This window comes from Psammomys obesus, unplaced genomic scaffold (genome assembly GCF_907164565.1).
Source record: "Psammomys obesus unplaced genomic scaffold, mPsaObe1.curated_primary_1811, whole genome shotgun sequence".
In the NCBI taxonomy this organism is placed as follows: domain Eukaryota; kingdom Metazoa; phylum Chordata; class Mammalia; order Rodentia; family Muridae; genus Psammomys; species Psammomys obesus.
Window position 1 is genome coordinate 2392502 of NW_026596046.1, and position 20496 is coordinate 2412997.

Genomic DNA, 20496 nt, shown 5'->3' on the forward strand with positions numbered 1-20496 from the left:
TGTGTGTGTGTGTGTGTGTGTGTGTGTGTGTGTGTGTGTGTGTGTGTCTCACATCCCTCTAGTCCTTTGCATGGTGAGATGCCCTTCTCTTGTCTCCTGCAGATGGATGGTCTCTAGCCTGATTGCAAACCCGCCCTCGGCTGAGTGCTGGGCAGCACTTCTACATGACCCTATGACGCTTGATATGGACGCAGTCCTGTCAGACTTTGTTCGGTCCACGGGGGCAGAACCTGGTCTGGCCAGAGACCTGCTGGAAGGTATGTGGACCTCACTGTGCCCAAACCACCCATTCAAGCTTGGACATCTCACAGCAGGGAAAGAAGATAAGAAGGTCCTCATTGCTTGACAAACTTGTCACTTGGACAGATGTGGCTACTTTTGAAGTAAAACGAAGTGTTAATGTTGGGGATGGAATTCTTTTGTTTTGCTTGTGGTTTTTTGGGGCAGGACATGGATCACCAACTGTTAACGTGCAGACAGAGGTACTGGTGCATGAATCCAGAGAATGAGGCCAACTAATAATAATCCTTTTTTTAGAGTACAGTATACTCAATGAAGTAGAAATTCCAGAACATTAAAGAATATACTTTCCTGGAGACCATTTCTTCATAACTTTGTCTTAGCTGAGACACAAATGTCTTAGGCCAAAATTATCAGTGGAAAAACCACCTAGTCGTACTGAAATCAAAGTGCACCTTCAGGTTTTCCCAGCAGAGCTCCGGCAACAAGGAAGGCGTGTGTGTTTGTGTGTGTGTGTGTGTGTATGTGTGTGTGTGTGTGTGTGTGTGTGTGTGTGTGTGTGTGTGTGATATTTCTACAGCTCTATTTAGCTGTACTTATTAGCGACTGGAATTAACCTCTGTTCTTCCTCTTGAGTGATGACACTGCTGAGGCAAAGAACAATAAAAATCTGGTTTCTGCTGCTCAGGACATTCGAGAATTGGGAGGCAAGTGCCGTCTTTTCAAGACTCGTCTGCCCCAGATGCATGAATTGCAGTTTGTGGAGTTAGGAACCATGAAGCAGTATAAGTAATTCTCAAGGTCAATTAGAGAAAACTGAATTACTAGACATTTGCATAAACGGGGGTAGCTCCTGAAATTTGGAAGCTCTTGTTGGAGCACCAAGGAATTCCTAATGCACAGTGCCTTAGTTAGGGTTTTATTGCTGTAAAGAGACACCATGACTAAGACAACTTTTATAAAGGAAAACATTTAATTGGGGCTGGCTTACAGTTTCAGAGTTTCAGTCCATTATCATCATGGTGGAAAGCACGGCAGTATGCAGGCAGACATGGTACTGGAGAAGCTGAGAGTTCTGCATCTTATTGCAGGCAGCCAAAAGAAACTATATGTTACACTCTGTGCTACACTGAGCATAGCTTGAGCACATGTAACCTCAAATCCCACAGTGACACAGTTCTTCCAGCAGAGTCACACCTACTCCAATAAGGCCACATGTCATAATAGTGCTACTCCCTATGGGCCAACCACTCACACACACAAGTTTAGGGGGCCATACCGATTCCTACCACCACATGTGGTCTAAAAGTCCCCTCGGCCTATCATAATTTCAGCTCAGCTCATGGGTTCAGCAACGTTTGTGAGTAAAGGTGTGGTCCTTGCTGCCCTGTATCACATGAAGTCAGTCCCCTCAAGGTCGCTGCCGCTCAGGTTACAGGCGTAAGGAGCAACCTAGAAATGAGCAGGTTGGGCAGGAGGCTGCAGTCGGGCTGGTCCATGCCAGACTCCACTACTTATCAAGCAAAAGTAGTCAATTATTTTACTTCCTTTATCCTTGGGGTTTTTTGAAATTTTTTGTAATGTAAGTTGGCCCCAATTCACCTTACAGGATGATGGTGAAGAGTAGAAGGTGCCCCGGAATCTGTGCAGGCAGCTCATGCTGCTGTAGCCAGCTGCTGCATCTCATTTCTCTTGCTTCCCCTTACACAGAGTCTAAGCACTATTATACTTTTTCTTTATTTTTTTTTAATTAAGATACATAAAAACTGGATTTTCTGTGCCAATCTATGCATTAGCATATGGTTAGATTCACGTGAGTAGCCCTACTGTCAGGCACAAGGTACTGCCCCACCTCCAAAGGCTAGGCCCCAGCCAGGGCCTCAGGCAGCCACAGCACTGTCTGTACCTCCGCCTTAACTCTTCAAAGAGATGTTGAGATCATGGACTCTTACAGTTTGATCTTTCAGAACTAGCAAGTCACTCAGTTCCTAGTCCAGCTCTGCTCCTTAACTGACCTGATTGGGCTCTGAGGGAGTAAAGAAAAGACAGAAAGCTCTCATGGGCTGGCCTAGGCTTGCTGCTGGAGAAACCATAGCACCATGGAAGCTCAGCATGTTTAGTTTGTGTCGTTGAACAGAGGCAGGGTTATTACATACAGATAAAAAAAGGAGGCAGAGTTTATTGTATATCAGTGGGTCATGGAGACAGGTTTAGCTAATCTCAGTAGGAGCGTTCTTTGTGGGGTAGCAGCGTGCAAGCCATAAACTTGGGGTTAAATAAGATGGAGAAGGCTATAGAGAGCATTTTTTTTTGCACATACTATCCACACGTGGCCCAGAAAGAAAGGCTTTGCCCTTTCCTTCTGAGTCACACTCCAGTGAAGAAGGCTTTGCCACTAAAACATGGGTCTGAGGCTATGGGGTCATACCTGCTATCGTATGTCCAGATCAGGTCAACACATGCTTTCACTCAGGACTTTACTCACTCAGGCTTACTTCAGCGCCCTACAACTCAGCATGATTCCTGAGAGTTCATCTCAGTCATGAGTCAGTAGTTTCTTTTTAATTGCTGAGTAGTAAGGCATGGACCATTTTCACTCGTTGCCAGTTTGGGGCAGTTGCACTGGAGTTTCTGCACCTATTTCACAGCAGACTTTCTGTGAATGCATGTTTAGTTTTACCTGGTTAGGCTGCCTGTGGTGTGTGCTTACCTGTAAAGATATTGCTGTGCTGTTTTCCACCGTGGTGGGCCAGCCCAAATCCCCACCAGCAGCATGTGAGATGCTGTCTGTGCCAAGTCCTTACCAGTACCTGCATTTCTTTGCCTCTGCTAATTTTAATCACTCTGATGTTTCATTTACATAATGGCTTAGGGCACTGAGATGATTTCGTGCTGGTCTTTTTAATTTTTTTTTTTAATCTGGATATTCTATCTTGTGAAACTTCTGTCCATACTTTTTACATATTTGTAACTTAAGTTGTTTTTGTTTTTGTTTTTGTTTTTGTTTTCCTATACGGGAGCATGAAGAGGTCTTTGTATATAATGAATTCAAATCCTCTCTCAGACAAACTGTGCAGACATTTTCTCCAGGCCCCTGCTGGGCTCTGCATTCTCTTCATGGAGCAGTTTCAGCTGGAAGATCTCAGTTTGATACAACTGAACTTGTTCGCTTTGTACTTTGTAGCTCATGCCTGTGCAAGTCTAAGAAGCTTGTTGTGGCTCCAGAGCTCTTCTCATATGTACTCTTTTAAAAGTTTTTCACTTTTGTGTTTTCTATTTAGATCTGTGACCCATTATGAGTTTTATTTTTATGTAATGTATGGGGTTTTGGTTCAGGTTCATTTTGTTGTTGTTTGTTTTCTTTTGTTTTGATTTTTTGAGACATGGTTTCTCTGTGTAGCCCTGGCTGTCTTGAAACTCACTCTGTAAACCAGCCTGGCCTCAAACTCATAGATCCACCTGCCCCTGCCTCCCAAGAGCTGGGATTAAAGGCATGTTCCACAACTGGCCAGCTTTAGGTCTGTTCTTACTTATATGCATGCCAGTAGTTTTAACACAATTTGTTGGAAATATCACCTATCCACCATTAAGTAAGAATTATGCTTTTCCAATGTAGAAGAGCTAACTGAGCATATCTGTAGGAATCTATTTCTGCTCTTGCCCATGGCATCTGTTTCCTTGCTAACAGTACACCAGCTTGGCTCCTACACTGTTGCAGGGAGTCTCACAGTCTGATGGCATGCTTCCCCAGAACTCATTCTTTCCTTCCAAAACTGTTTCACTACTCTATTTCCATTGCCTCTCCGTAGAATTTTGGCATCATTTTGCCTCTAACTTAGAAGTGACCAGGGATTTTGGTTGGAGTTCTGTTATGTATTAAAGGATAGCCTTGCTACATTGACTTTCTTAATTAAATTTTTATTTTTTACATTAATTACATTTTATTCGCTTTGTATCCCATCTGTAGCCCCCTCCTTCATTCCCTCCCAATCACACCCTCCTTCCTTCATCTCCTCCTGTGCCCCTCTCTAAGTCTGCTGATAGGGGAGGTCCTCCTCCCCTTCCATCTGACCCTAGGAATAGGGACTGTCTCTGACATGAACTCAGTGGCTGGCTCTTTGATCACCCTCCCTGAGGGAGGAACAGCCTTGCCAGGCTACATTGACTTTTAACTGGTGAGGTACAGCCATGTTTTCTGTTTATATTGGCCTTGAGTTCTTTCATCAAACTGTGTAGCCATTGTCAAACATAACTCATACCTGCTTTGTTACATTTATATAAGAAAGTCTTGTTTCTTGAAATGGTGATTTAATATTCTCTGCCTTTAACTGCTCATTGCTACTGTGTTGAAATATAGTTTCTTATACGTTTAGGTTTTTAGCATGAAATGTCACTAAAGCTAACTCAAATGTTTCTTTTAATTTTTTCCTTTTATTGAAAAGATTCTTTTCTCATATAATATATACTGATTATCATTTCGCCTTCCTCTATTCCTCCCAGTTCCTCCTCACCTCACCTCCCCTCTGGATCCACTTCCTTTTCTGTCTGTCATTAGAAAAGAACAGGCCTCTAAGAGATTAACAACTTAACATGACAAAATAAAATATAATAAGAGAAAGCAAAAACCATCGCATCAAGATTTAGACAAAGCAATCAAACAAAAGGAAAAGTGTCCTAATAGCAGGCACAAGAATTAGAGACTAAATCATTCTCACATTCAAGAATTCCATTAAAATGCTAAGCTGAAAGCTGTAATATATACGCAAAGGGCCTGGTGTAGACCCATCAGCCCTGTGCTTGCTGCTTCAGTCTCTGTTCATAATGCACCTTGCTTGTCTGATTCAGAAGGCCGTGTTCTCCTTGCCCTCCATCCCCCACCCCCTGAATTTTCTGTCCTTTCCACCTCCTCTTTATCAGGGTTCTCTAAGCTCTGAGAGGGAGACATTTCATGGAGACATCCCATTTAGGCTCTCTCTTTGAGTCAGAGAAGCTTCCTCCAGCAGTAGATGGGAACAGATGCAGAGAGCCACAGCTAGGGTTCCCTTCAAGATATCCTAGGGCAAGTGGCTTCTCTGATGATGACTGAAGAAGACACTGATTAATGAGTGTAGCAGAATATCATTTAGAGTTTAGACAGTAGCATTTGGTTTTTACCCTAGATCGCTGGGCTATCTAGTTTCTGGTTCTTGGTCAAACAAGCAGTGTCATGATGGGTTCCATCTCATGAAATGGGCCTTAAGTCAAATCTGACATTGGTAGACTATCCCCACAAGTTCTGTGCCACCGTCGCCCTAGCATATCTTGCAGGCAAGACAGATTGTGGGGGAAAGGGTTTGTGGCTAGACTGGTGTTTGTGTTTCTCTTCTGGTAGCCTACAGAGTACCTTCTTATACTAAAGCTACTATAGTGTAAGAGTGAAGGCTCCATGCAGGCACCAGCTGGACTTCTCCATGTTCAATGAGTTTGTGAGTGTGTGTCCCACCCACCCCAGGCCATTCCTCTACACCTAATCTCTCTGAATCTACGGATTGTAATGATTATCATTTACTTGATTATCTTTATCATGAACATATAAGTGAATACATACCATATTTATGTTCCTGGGTCTGGTTACCTCATTTAGGAATCCATCTGTTTACCTACAAATTTCTTGTTGTCATTTTTTAACAGCTGAGAATAATACTCCATTGTGAGAATGTACCACATTTATTATCCATTCTTCTATTGAGGGACATCTAGGTTGTTTCCAGTTTCTGGCTATTATTAATAAGGCTGCTAGGAACATAGTTGAGTGAGTGTCCTTGTGGTGTGGTGTAGCATCCTTTGGTATATGCCCAGAAGTGGTATGGCTGTATCTTGGGGTAAATCAGTTTCCCATCTTTCTGAAGAACCACTGATTTCCATAGTAGTTGTACAAGCTTGCATTCCCACCGACAATGGAGGACTGTTTCCCTTGCTTTACATTATTGTCAGCATGAGCTGTCCCTTTATTACTAAACATAGTCATTCTGACAAATGTAAGATGGAATCTCAAAGTAGTTTTGACCTGTGTTTCCCTGGTGGCTAAGGACAGGACATTTCTTTAAGTATTTCTCAGCCATCTGAGTTCTCTATGTTGAGAATTATCTGTTTAGATAATTTTTCATGGGTTATCTGTTTAGATAACCCATTTTTTTATTTTATTTTATTTTATTAATTACAGTTTTTTCACTTTGTATCCCCCCATAAGCCCCTCCCTCCTCCCCTCCCGATCCCACCCTCCCTCCCCTTTCTGTATGCATGCCACTCCCCAAGTCCACTGATAGGGGAGGTTCTCCTCTCCTTTCTGATCTTAGTCTATCAGTTCTCATCAAAAGTGGCTGCATTGTCCTCTTCTGTGGCCTGGTAGGGCTGCTCCCCACTCAGGGGGACTTGATTCTTTTATTGTTCGGAGTTGTTTCGGCTCTCCTGGGTCCTTTTGTTTTTCCTTATGAAGTTTAGAGTTGTCCTTTCGAGGTATGCAAAGAATGGTGTTAGAATTTTGATAGAGATTGCATTGAATATGTAGATTGGTTTTGGTCAGATCGCCATTTTTACTATGTTCATCCTAATGATCCATGAACATGAAAGATTTTTCCACTTCTGATATCTTCTTCAATTTTTTCCTCCAAAGACCTGAGGTTTTTAATAATACAAGTCTTTCTCTTGCTTGATAGAGTTACCCCAAGATATTTTATATTATCTGAGGCTATTGTGTTAGCTGTTGTTTCCCTGATTTCTTTCTCAGTCCATTTTTCATTTATGTATAGGAGAGCCACTGATTTAGTGAGGTCATTTTGTATCCACCTTCTTTGCTAAAAGTGTTTATCACCTGTGCTAACTTTGACAGCACATATACTAAAATTAGAACCAGACCGAGTAGTTTATCATGGCCTCTGCACAAGGATGACATGCATATTCGTGAAGCATTCCATATTTTTAATGAAGCTAAATAACAAGAAGAACCCTAGAGAGGATTCTTAATCCTCATTCAGAAGGGCAAATAGAATAGTCACCAGAAGTAGCTGAAGAGAGACAAAAGAGCAGGAGCTTACTATAGATGTCTTCTGAAAGACTCCACCCAGCCAGGGATTGAAGCAGCTGCTGATACCCAAAGCCAAACTTTGGGCAGAGCACAGGGAGTTTTATGAAAGAGTGAGGAGATAGAAGGACGTGGAGAGGACAGAAGCACCACAGAAGACCAACAGAGCCAACTAATCTGGACCCAGGGGGATCTGCAGAGGCTGATTCACCAACCAAGGACCATGCAGGGAGAGGACCTTGACCCCTTGCTCAGATGTAGCCTATAGGCTGCTCAGTATCCCATGTGGGTTCCCTACTAAGAGGAGCAGGGGCTGACTCTATCATGGACTCTGTTGACCACTCTTTGATCACTTCCCCCTGGTAGGGTGGCCTTGCCAGGCCACACAGGAAGAGGATGCAGGCAGTCCTGATTAGACTTGATAGGCAGGGGTGAGTTGGTTGGGGAGGAGAGCTCCTCCTTTCTAAGGACTAGGGGAGGAGGTTGGGGAAAGAGAGAGAGAGAGGGTGGGGCCAGGAGGAGATAAGGGAGGGGGCTATAATTGGGATGTAAAATGAATAAATTTAAATTTTAAAAAAAGTATTTATCACCTGTAGGAGTTCCCCAGTGGAATTTTTAAGATCACTTATGAATACTATCATATCATTAGCAAATAACAATATTTTACTTCTTCTTTTCCAATCAGTATCCTCTTGATTTTCTTCAGTTGTCTTATTGCTCTAGCTAAGACTTCAAGAACCACATTAAATAGATATAGAGAGTGTGAACAGCCTTGCCTTGTTCCTGATTTTAGTTGAAATGGTTTGAATTTCTCTCTTTAATTTAAGTATAGGTTTGCTGTAAACTGCCTTTATTATGTTTAGGTATGTCCCTTATATCTCTAATTTCTCTAAGTTTTTTATCATAAAAGGCCATAGGATTTTGTCAGAGGCCTTTTCTGTATCTAATGATATGATTATGTGTGTGTGGGGGGGGTCTTTCAGTTTGTTTATATGGTGGATTACATTTATTTACATTATTATATGGTGGATTTTTATACATCAAACCATCCCTGCATCTCTGAGATAAAGCCTGCTTGATAATGGGAGATGATCTTTTTTGATGTGTTCTTGGATTTCATTTGCGAGTATTTTATTGTATATTTTTTGCATCTATGGTCATAAGTGAAATTGGTCTGTAATTCTCTCTTTTTTGATGAGTCATTATGCATTTTGGGAAGCAGGGTAACTGTGGCCGCATAAAATGAATTAGAAAGAATTCCTTCTGTTTCCACAAATTACTTTGTGGAATAATTTGAGGAGTATTTAGTGCAGAATTTAAAATTTTAAAACTAAATTTCTAATACTAAATTTCTAAAACTAAATTTCTAAAACTAAAATTCTAATACTAAAACCATATGGCACAGAGCTTTTTTTGTTTGGGAGATTTTAATGACTATGTCTTTTTCATTAGGGGCTATAGGTCTATTTAAATTGATTATCTGTTTTTGATTTAACATTTGGTAAGTAATATTATTAAGAAAATTATCCATGTCTTTTATATTTCCCAATTTTGTCGTGTACAGCCATTTAAAGTACGGCCTTATGATTCTCTGCATTTCCTTGGTATCTGATGTTATGTCCCCTTTTTCGTTTCTGATTTTATTAATTTGGATATTCTCTCTCAGCCTTTTACTTAGTTTGGATAAGGGTTTGTCCATTACTTTTATTTTCTCAAAGAACCAGCTCTTTGTTTCATTCATTCTTTATGTTGTTTTCTTTGTTCCTGTTTGATTGATTTCAGCCCTGCATGTGATTATTTCTTGTCACTTACTCTTCTTGTGTGTGATTACTTCTTTTTCTTTTAGAGTTTTCAGGTGTGCTGTTAAATTGCAAGTGTAAGATTGCTTCACGTAAGATTGCTGCACTTAGTGATATGAAATTTTCTCTTAGCGCCACTTTCATTGTGTCCTATACGTTTGGGTATGCTGTGTATTCATTTTCATTGAATTCTAGAAAGTCTTTAATTTTTTTTTTTTATTTCTGTCTTGACCCGGTACTCATCCAGTAGAGACTTGTTCAATTTCCATGAGTGTGTAAGTCTTCTGTTGTTTCTGCTGTTATTGTTGTTGTTGATATCCATCTTTAATCTATGGTAGTCTGATAGGACACAGGAAGTTACTTCAATTTTCTTGTATCTGTTGATACAAGATTTGTGACCAACTATGTGGTCAATTTTGGAAAGAATTCCAGGCGTTTCTGAGAAAGTATATTCTTTTGTGTTTGGGTGAAATATTCTGTAGATACTGATAGGTCCATTTGGTTCATAATTTCTGTTAGCTCCAGTTTAGTTTTTGTCTACATGACCTGTCCATTGGTGAGAGTGGGGTATTGAAGTCTCCCACTATCAATGTGTGGTGGTCAATATGTGATTTAGGCTGTAGTAGTGTTTCTTTTACAAACTTGAGTGTCCGTGCATTTGGGACATAGATGTTAAGAACATAAATGTTATCTTAGTGGATTTTTCCTTTAGAGAGTATGGAGTGTCCTTCCTTATGGAGTGTCCTTCCTTACCTCTTCTGATTTGTTTTGGTTTTAAGTCTGTTTTGTTAGATATTAAAATGGCTATACCCACTCTCTTCTTAGGTCCATTTTCTTAGAATATCTTTTCCAAACCTTTACCCTAAGGTGATATCAATCCTTGATGTTTCGTTGTGTTTCTTGGATGCAGCAGAAGGATGGATCTTGTTTATGTGCCCATTCTGTTAGTCTGTGTCTTTTTATTGGGGCATTAGCATCATTGATATTGAGACATATCAATGTCCAATTATTGTTGATTCCTGTTAACTTATGGGTGATGATGGTGGTAGTGTGTATGAGCGTGTGTGTGTGTGTGTGTGTGTGTGTGTGTGTGTGTGCGTGCGCGCACAAACACTTTACTTTTTTTGGTTTTGCTGGTCTAAGATTATTCCATGTTTTCATGGGTATAGTTAACATCCTTGGTTTGGAATTGTCCTTGCAGCACCTTTTTTAGAGCTGAATTTTTAGATAGGTATTGTTTAAATTTGGCTTTATCGTGGAATATCTTATTTTCTCTGTCTATGGTGACTGAAAGTTTTGCTGGGTATGGTAGTCTGGGCTGGCACCTGTGGTCTATTAGAGTCTGCGGTGTATCTATCCAGGCCCTTCTGGATTTTATAGTCTCCACTAAGAAGTCAGGTATAATTCTAATAGGTCTGCCTTTATATATCACCTTGTCTTTTTCTCTTGCAGATTATAATATTTTTGTATGTTTACTGTTTTGATTATTATATGCTGAGAGGACTTTCTTTTCTGGTCCAATCCATTTGATGTTCTGAAGGCTTCTTGTTCCTTTACCTTTATAGGCATCTCCTTCTTTAGTTTAGGAAATTTTGCAACTGTAATTTTGTTGAAAGTATTTTCTGGACCTTTGAGCTGGGATTTTTCTCTTTCTATTACTATGATTCCTAGGTTTGGTCTTTTTAGTGGTATCCCAGATTTCCTAGATGTTTTGAGTCCAGAGCTTTTTAGATTTAAGATTTTCTTTAACCAATGGATCCATTTATTCTATCATGTCTTTAACACCTGGGATTCTTTCTTCTATCTCTTGTGTTCTGTTGTTGAAACTTGTATCTTTGGTTCCTGTTAGAATTCCTAAATTTTTCATTTCCAGAATTCCCTCAGTTTGTGTTTTCTTTATAGCTTCTATTTCCATTTTCAGGTCTTGAACAGTTTTATTCATATCCTTCAACTCTCTGTTTTCTTGGGTTTCTTTAGGGGATTCATTAATATTTTTTTCCAATTGTTCGCTTGGGTTTCCCTGGATTTCTTTAAGGGATGTTTTCATTTCCTCGTGAAGGGCCTCTGTCGTCTTCATATATTTGGTTTAAAGGTCTTTTTCTTCTGCTTCAGCTATGTTGTAATGCTCAGTGCCTGCTGTGGTAGGGTAAGCTGGGCTCTCCTGGGAACATATTTCCCTGGCTGTTGTTTTATGCTAGCATCTAGGCAGTTGTGTTTGGGATGGTTATAGATCTAGGTGCTAATTTCTGGATTTGTCTTTGTTGAGAGGGTGTTTCTGTTTCCTCTCTGGATTTTAGAAAGTGTGGCAGATATCTGTTGCCTGTTTTTCTTGTTTGCTCAGCTGATGTGATCACAGGGAGTGCCTTGTGGTGTTGGAGACTGGGATACTAGGATAAGTTGGGGGGGAGGAAAGTTGAAGGGGAAGGTCTTTGTGATCCATTGATGATGGGTACAGAAGGGAAATGGGGACCATTGTAGGTTTTGCCATGAATGAGACTGGGAGATTGGATCTAGAGGAACAGAGGGAGAAGAGATCTTCAGGCAGACTATCCAGTTTGCTGGCAGGTGTGGCCTGTAGCTTAGCATCAGGTGCCTGCTGTAGCTGAAGGCTGGGATAAAGCAACAAGTTGGAGGAGGGAGTTTAGGAAGGGATAGTCTGTGGGATCCATAGGGGATGTGGGCAAGGAAGAAAGAAGGCTGCAGCTGGAGTTCTTTTGTAGTACTAGGGGTGAGACTGGGGGACTGGATTTGGAGGGGAGAAGGGAGTGGTGAAGGTCTTCAGTTGGCTTACTTGTTTTCCTGTCCTGTTCAGCTGGTGTGACCTAGTGAATGCCTGCTGGAATTGAAGGCTGGGATGATGGGGGGAGCGGAGTTGGGGGGGTAAGGTAAGTTGGAGAGGAAGAGCTTTGTGATTCACGGGGGATGAGGTAAGAGAGGAAAGGGAGACCACAGCAGGTTTTCTGCTACAGAGCTGGGGATGAAGCTGGAGGAATTAGAACTGGAGAAGCAAAAAGAGAGGTCTGGATCCGTACTCAGCCTACTTGTTGCCCTGGGAGGAGCAGCCCGTGGGTTAGCAGATGTTGTTTCCAGCTTCTAGATATTACAAATAAAGCTGCTACAAATGTTGTTGAACAAATGTCCTTGTGTACTTGAGCATCTTTTGGATATAAGCTGCTATAAACATGGTTGAGTAAATATCCCTTTTGTGTACTTGAGCAAACTTTGGGTATATACCTAGCAGTGGTATGGCTGGATCTTGAGGAAGCACTATTCCTAAATGTCTGAGAAAAGGCCAGATTGATTTCCAAAGTGGTTGTACAAGTATACATTCCCAGCAGCAATAGAGGAGGGTTCCTCTTTCTCCACATCCTCTCCAGCTGTGTTGTCACTTGGGTTTTTTATCTTAGCCATTCTGATGGGTGTAAGGTGAAATCTCAGGGTTGTTTTGATTTGCATTTCTGTGATGGCTAAGGATGTTGAGCATTTCTTTAAGTGTTTCTCTGCCAATTCAATGTTCCTGTATTGAGAATTCTCTGTTTAGCTCTGAACCCCATTTTTTAATTGGGTTACTTGATTTGTTGCTGTTTTACTTCTTAAGTTCTTTATATATTCTGGATATTAGCCCTCTGTCAGATATAGGGTTGGTGAAGATCCTTTCCCAGGCTGTAGGCTGTCATTTTGTTCTGGCAACAGTGTCCTTTGCTTTACAGAAGCTTTTCAGTTTCATGAGATCCTGTTTATTGATTGTTGCTCTTAGAGCCTGTGCTGTTGGGGTTCTGTTAGGAAGTTGTCTCCTGTGCCAATAAGTTTAAGCCTCTTCTGTGGGAAACTTTCATGACTTAATGATTGGTGTGGAAGAGCCCAAGTCACTGTGGGCAGTGCAGTCCCTGGGCAGGTGGTCCTGGTGCACATACAAAAGAAAGCTGAACAAGCCATACGGAGCAAGCCAGTAAGCAAGTATTTTATTTAAAAAGTTTGTGTCAGTATTCATTAAAGATATTGACCTATAATTTTTCTTTTTTATTGAGTCTTTTCTGGTTTAGGTGTTAGAGTAACAGTGGTATCATAGAAAGAATGTGAGGATGTTCCTTATCTATTTTGCAGAATCACTTGAAGAGTGTTTGATGTTAGTTCTTCTTTAAAGGTCTGGCAGAATTCTGCACTGAATCCATCTGGCCTGGGCTTTTTTTAACTGGAGATTCTTAATTGCTACTTCTATTTCACTGGGTGTTCTGATCTACTTAAAGTATTTACTTCATCTTGAATTAACTTTGATAGGTTGTATATGTCTAGAAATTCATCCATTTCTTTTACATTTTACAGTTTGATGATATATGAATTTTTAAAGCATGTCCTTATGATTCTGAGTTTCCTCAGTGCCTGGTGTAATATCTCCATTTTCATCTCTAATTTTATTGGTTTTGAGTTGTTCTTTTCTTTTGGTTCATTTGGCTAAAGATTTGTAAATCTTGCCAATCATTTAAAGATACTAACAATTTGTTTCATTGTTATTGTTGGGTTTTTATATTTTTCTTCATTTCTATTTTATTCATTTCAACCCTTATTTTTTAACTGTTGATTGTTCTTGCTTTTCTGGGGCCTTTGGGTGGCATCACTAACTTTGGACCTCTCAAGTCAAAATACTTCCCTCCTATGACTACATTCACTGTGCCCCATAGATTTTTGGTTTGTTATATTTTCATTTTTATTCAGTAATAGGAATTTTTTAATTTCCTTCTGAAAATTTTCCTTTACCAAAATTTCATTTAGTAGTTTGTTATTTAGCTTACATGAATTTGCACATTTTTTCCTTTCTTTTGTTATCTCTATCTTTTATCTATCTGAGATAGAATGCAGGGTGTAATTTTGATCTTTCTATATTTGTATGGACTTGTCTTGTATACTAATACAATGTCTATTTTGTAGAAAGTTTCACAGGCTGCTGAAAAACATTATGTATTTGTTAGTGTTTCCATGGAATATTCTCTGGATACGTTAGGTCCATATGATTTATGGTGTCATTTAACTGCAGAGTTTCACTATTTAGGTTTTCTTTGTCCCAGAAGACCTAACTATTGGTGATAATTGGGTATTGAAATAACACACCATCACTGTAATTGGGGTTTATATATGGTCATTAAGTCTAATAGTGTTTCTCTTATGAAATTAGGTGCTCTTGGGTTTGGTGTGTATATGTTTAGGTGTTGTATAAAATTCAGGTGTTAATGTTTACTATTAATTGTATATCATTCTAATACATTATTCTTGAACGTCTCTTTTAATGAGGACATAATACCCCTCTTTACCTCTTTCAATTAGTTTTTGCTTGAAGTTCATTTTGTTGGCTATTAGAATAATCTCACCTGCTTGTTTCCTTTTTCTATTTGCTTGGAATATCCTGATCTATCCTTTTACCCTAAGGTGGTCATGAGGTGTTTGTTGGAGGCAGCAAAAAGATGGATCCTGTTTTCTAATGTAGTCTAATAGTCTGTGACTCTTTACTGGGAGTTGAGATTATTACTATTAAGAATCATTGTTCAACAATGTGTATTAATTCCTGTCATTTCGCCAGTTTTGTGGAGTTCTATTTGACCTCTCTTGATTCAGTGTTTTGGAATTGATTTGTTCCTTGTCCCTTTCTGTGTATGTATATAACTAACAATCTTTTCAGACCTAAGTCTTCCTTCTAATATCATCCCCAAACACAGCTTAATAGTCACAAATTCCTTAAATCTGTTTTGTCATGGAAAAATTTTCCTTTCTTCTTCAGTTATGACTGACAGTTTTGCTGGGCTGACATCTGTGGTGTTTTGTTTTGTTTTGTTTTGTTTTGTTTTGTTTTGTTTTGTTTTAACATATTGAACATTGGTCCAGTCCTTCCTGGATTTTATGGTCTCTGTTGAAAAGTCTGCTGTTGCCATTGTGTATGAGTTGCTCTTTCTTTCCTGTTACATTTAATATTCTTTGTTCTGTGTATTTAGTGTTTTGATTATTATACAATGTGTACTTTCTTTTCCGGTCCAGTCTATTTGGTGTTTTGTATGTTTCTTGGCTCTTAATAACCATCTCTTCTTTCAGATTATGGGAAGTTTTGTTTTTATTCTTTAACTTTCTATTGATTCTTTGTGGGTTTCATATAATGCACCCTAACCCCACTTATCTCATCATCCATTTATATCTGCCCTTTGCCCTTGCAACCTTCCCCAGAAAAGAAAATTAAAAAACAAAAATTTAAAAACAAAACATTAAAAAAAAAACTCATCATGGAAGCTGTAATTCGTCACAGTGTATCCCACAGTATAACCTTGTGTCCACACATCTTTACTCACAAATGTTCATTGCAATGAGTCATTGGTCTGGTTCAAGGCCTCTGGCTTATGCTACACTATCAATACTGGATCTTCACCAAGACTCCTCTCAGATATCCTGCTGTTGCCCTGCGTCTTGAAGATCCTGAAACCTTGGATCTGCAGGACCAGCTCTTTCACAAGCTCCAGCAGTTCACAGGTGAGATAGATATTGGTGTGGGCCAATTCAAAGCCCTGGATATGGGCCTGAGTGGTAGCTGAGTTGGCCAGCCTATCAGCTCTCCTGTACCCACACCATCAGAGCCAGCTCTACTGTGCTTCCCCGTCGAGGCGTGGGGACCACTCTTCAGAGTGCTACAGCTGGTGAGGGGCAGGGCCCTTTCTCCTGAGAACTGCAGCTGGCAAGAGGTAGAGCTATCTCTCCAGATTGCCTTAGCCAGTGAGGGGCAGGGCCAGCTGTACACAACCCTCATACATCAGCATGGTCTCACCTGCCAGCCAGGGATGTCCAAATGGTCTTTAGTGGTAATATAAGCCATGGATATTGGATATCCATATAGACCCCTGCTGTTGCATGACCAAGGGAGCAGACTTGGCCTTCAGGGGCAGCACAGGACTTCACCATGGCCTCAGGTGGCAGGGTATGTTACAATAGGCTATTCCTCTCCATCCTGAGTCTCCCATTTTACTTCAAACTGTCTTACTTCTCTTCTTCTCCCTTCTGTCCACCATATACTTATACACTGTAGTGGCTCCTGCTGCAGGTGGGCCATATAGCTGGCAGGCCTCTGGCTGTCTTTCCCTATCCATACCACAAGGAATGGGAGCAAGAAGGCCTCTGGGGAAGTTTTCTTCTACGTTTTTTTAATTTATTATTTTAGTTAAAAAAATGTATGCAATATATTATGAGCATTTTTCTTTCCCCTCCCCCAATCCCTCCCAGAGCCTCCCTTTACCTCCCACCCACCAACTTCTTCATATCCCCTTCCATCACGCTCTAGAAAAAAATTTAATGCAAAAAAAACAAAAAGAATGCCAACCCCCCACACACAAATAAAGTAAATTTTAAAATGGTATCCAATATGTGTTAGCCAACTGCTCCTGAACAAGAGGCCTATCCTGTGGTGTGGTTCATATATCCAATGGCACTCTATTAGACAAATCTTATTTTTCCCTTTCCTGGAAGGTATCAATTGCAAATAAATAACTTCTTGGTTAGGAGTGGGACTTTGTAATCCCGTTCTTAGTTCTGAGAGTTTTGCTAGTTTAGACCTATACAGGTCTTGTGTGCTGTCACAGTCTCTGTATGTGTCATTCCTGTTGTATTGGGAAGAAGCTGTTTCCCTGGAGTTATCCACCACCTCTGGCTCTTATAGTCTTTCTGTCTCCTCGTCCCCAAAGACCCCTAAGCCTTGAGGAGAAGAGTTTTATGGAGGCATGTGATTTAGGACTGAGTGTTCCAGACTCTCTCACTTATGTACATTGTCTAGTTGTGGATCTCTGAGTTAATCCCTTTCTAGTGTGAGAAGAATCTTCTCTGACAAAGGCTGAGTAATTCGCTGATCTATCAATATAGCCATATGTCATTGGGGTCATTTTATTGCTATGTTCCTTTAGCAGAATAATTCTATGTTTTCCTTTATGGTCCTTAATCTATCTATCCTCGGGTTTTTGACCATTTTAGCAGTGTCAAGCATGGGTTCCACTCCATGGGATGGGCCCTAAATCCATTTTTTAAAAAGGTGGTTGGTTACTCCCATAACATCTGTGCCACTGTTATACAGTCTATATTGCCAGGAGGTCACCGCTTTAGGTTTCAGAGTTTGTAACTGAGTGATATTGCTAATTATTTTTCTCTTCCAATAGCATGCAAATAAAGCCATTATATAATGGGGAGACAATGCCCCAAATTGATATCTGGTGCCACCAAGTAAAACCTCCAGTACCAGGAATGGGTTACAGCTTGTTGAACCATTGATGAAAGGGCTCCCATAGACAACCCTTCAAACATTACAAGCTATTCTCAATGTAGTCTGATTACAGTTATTCTCCATAACCTGAGGGTAAGACCCCATTGCAGCTTACTTATCTTTAGTTGACCATGGAGAAGCAAAGCTCTTGATCCCTACTAAATAGCATTCATGGTGCTACAAGGCACTTAAATTTATTGATCTTGTTGAAAATATTTTCTGTGCCTTTGGCTTGCGTATTTTTTCCTTCTATACTTACTATTAGAAGGTTTTTTTTTTTTCTTTCTGTAGTGTCCCAAAGTTCCTTTCAGGTCATGTTCTTGGAGCTTTTAGGATTTGATGTTTTCTTTGACAGAGTGATCTTGCCCTGAGGTCACCATTCCCTTTTTTCCATTTAATATCTTTAATCTATTTATCTCCTTGGACACTAGATTTAGCTTCATTCCACTTCCTGGTACTTCTTTTCTTCTTGAACCAAGTTCAGTTTGCTCCTCTTCATTATAGATTTTAATAAGCATGACCACTAATAACCACGGGACATAGTTCACACTAGGCTATTTTAATATTTCCTCTGCCAGATGAATTTCTCCAAAACTCTTCACTTTAGACTCAGGCAGACAAGGGCAAAAGACAGCCATATTCTTCACCAAAATATCACAAGTGCATTCTAACATTCTTCTCTGAAACCCCGCCGTAGAACTCACCCTCAGCACCACTGTCTTCCATGCTTCTACTAGTATAGCCCATTAAGCAGCACTTAAAGCATTCTTCCGAAGTTTGGCACATGGATGCAGGCAGAGTTGCCTATATGAATGTGGGACTTTTTTCCCCTGAAAGGCCAGTGTGGTCCTTAGGTGAGTCACAGAGATGGGTGGAGTTGCCGGGGTATGTCCTGGGCTACAGATAAGGGCAAGGGCACTCCTCAGGTGGATGTGGCTAATGGCACATGTTAGGCTTCCCTACCAGAGGGATGTATGTAGAGAGGAGTACAGAAAGGCAATACATGGTCATTAGGCAGTTTACAGAGGTGGGTAGAGCTGTTGGTTTGGGTCCAGTGCTCCTCCTTGGAGAGGAGTGGTTCTCAGATTGAAGAGACAGGTATAGTTAGCATTGGGAATCTCATGTCTACCTAAAGAAAGGGTGTGTGCAGTGGGCATTTGTGGGGTTGGTGGGATAGCTGGAGTGGGGATATGTGATAAGGGAAGTCTGAACTCCCCAGCAAGGATTGTGGGTTAGGAAGATCTGCCAGGTGTGGATGGGTTAGGGGCATAAACTGAGCCTCCCTAACTGAGGAATGTATGCAAAGAAGGGCACAGAAAGGCAAGTAGAACATGTGGTCCTTGAGCAGGTTATAGGGGTAGCCAGTTCAGCTTTTTAAAGTACAACCTCTGAGTAAGCTAATGAAGGATTTGTCTTTCTGTTTCTGGCTCATACCCCTTACCATAATGTCCTCCACATTCACCCGTGCTGTCACAAAATACAGGATTTCGTGTTTTATGCCAAATAGTATTCCATGGTGTCCATATACCACATTTTCTGCTCATCAATTGGTGGTGGGTAATTAATTATATTTTTTTAAATTCTTACCCATTGTGAATAACGCTACAATAAATATGGGGATGCAGGTAGCTCTTTGATAGATTGATTTTACTACCTTTTAATATATGTCCTGTGGTGGGATTGCTGAATCATATAGTGGCTGGGTTTTTTATTTGCCAAGAACCCTCCATGCTGTTTTCCATAGTGGCTATACTAATTTGCATTCCAGCCAGCAATATGCAAGGTCTCCCATCCCCTCACATACCACACTTTTTACTTATTTTACATTCTCATAATAGCCATTGTAATGTAATGAGATGATAGCTCACTGGGCTTTGGCTTGAGGTCATTTCTTGAGTCCTGCAGCATCCCTTGCACTGCTGGTGTCCAGCTACAGGGGGGAAAAAATGTGTGTTGGAGTCACCTGACCATTGCTGGTCATAGCTCCTTCTTGACAAGCGAGAGGACTCTGGTTCCACATGTAGAGGGGTTCTTTAAGGCATCAGGTTATTTGGTGATTCTGTAAAGGTTGAAATGTTCTCATAGGCAGGCCTCAGGGAGTTGTGTGCTGGGAGAATGAAGACAGCCCTTCCTTTTAGCAATCGGTGTCTAAAACATCAGAAGCTGTAGTGGCATCCAAAGCTGGACAAAAGGATCCTGGGCCTTCTCAGGCTACTATAACTTTCATGAGTATAATTTATTTGTTTATTTCAATATTAGTAGTTTGAAAGGGGGGAAAACTTCCATAATAACCACAACATAGGGAGGAGGAAGAGTATTGTAATGATACAGGCCCTGGCTGAGAGACAGGATTGGGGCAGCAAGATAAAGAGATGGAGACAGAAAAAGTGAACCAGGATCTGTCTCCAGATGGAAGGTGTTCCTGCCTGCCACCTGCCACCTGTCTCCTTTGTCAGTTCTTTACACATTGCCAAGGACAAAGTCAGAACGAGTGACATTGTTCCCCCAAAAGCTGTGAAACACTGTGAAGGGCATTTTCTGTTGTTATAACAGGATACCTGTGGCTAGATAATTTATAAGCAATGGAGGTTTTCTTTGGTTTATCATTCTGGAGGCAGGAAGTCCAAGAGCATGTCACTGCGGTCTCCCATCCCCTGGTAATGGTGTGAGATGTAGCATGACAGAAATAGGAAGAACACTGTGTGTGCCAAAGAGGGAGAACACTGAGGGCATCCACACTCTGTAACAGCCTGTCCTGCTGGTAACTAACCCAGTCCTTCCAGATCGAGAAGTATTTCCCATGAAAAAGGTACTAATTGAAAGACACTAATCCCCTGTAAAGATTAGCCACAATAGCAGGCAAATTTAAATGTGAGTTTAGTTAAAGATGAACCACTGACTTGGAGAACAAGCCCCTCTACCCCCACTTCACTTAGGTCCCTTCAGCATCTGGCCTTGCTCTATCCCTCCTGCTTCCTAAGGCCCTTCCCTTTCCTCAAACCCACCACAGCCTGCTTCTGTTTAGTAATTCCTCCCCTCTACACACACACACACACACACACACACACACACACACACACACACACACTTTCTCCAAGTCTCTCTCTGTATTAGTAACT

The 20496-nt window shown here is 40.8% G+C and overlaps 1 protein-coding gene and 1 non-coding gene across 2 annotated transcripts in view; both read left to right on the forward strand.

Moving 5' to 3' along the window:
• Nucleotides 1–20496, forward strand: part of Otud7a (OTU deubiquitinase 7A) — a 311702-nt gene that overhangs the window by 201159 nt on the left and 90047 nt on the right. The window contains exon 4 of the mRNA XM_055623230.1: nucleotides 103–257. Within this exon, the coding sequence (XP_055479205.1) occupies nucleotides 107–257 (151 nt within the window). The 5' untranslated portion in view covers nucleotides 103–106. The remainder of the gene's footprint in view (nucleotides 1–102; nucleotides 258–20496) is intronic.
• Nucleotides 7093–7199, forward strand: LOC129688767 (U6 spliceosomal RNA). Its single transcript, XR_008721989.1, has one exon. It is a non-coding gene; the product is annotated as a U6 spliceosomal RNA (small nuclear RNA).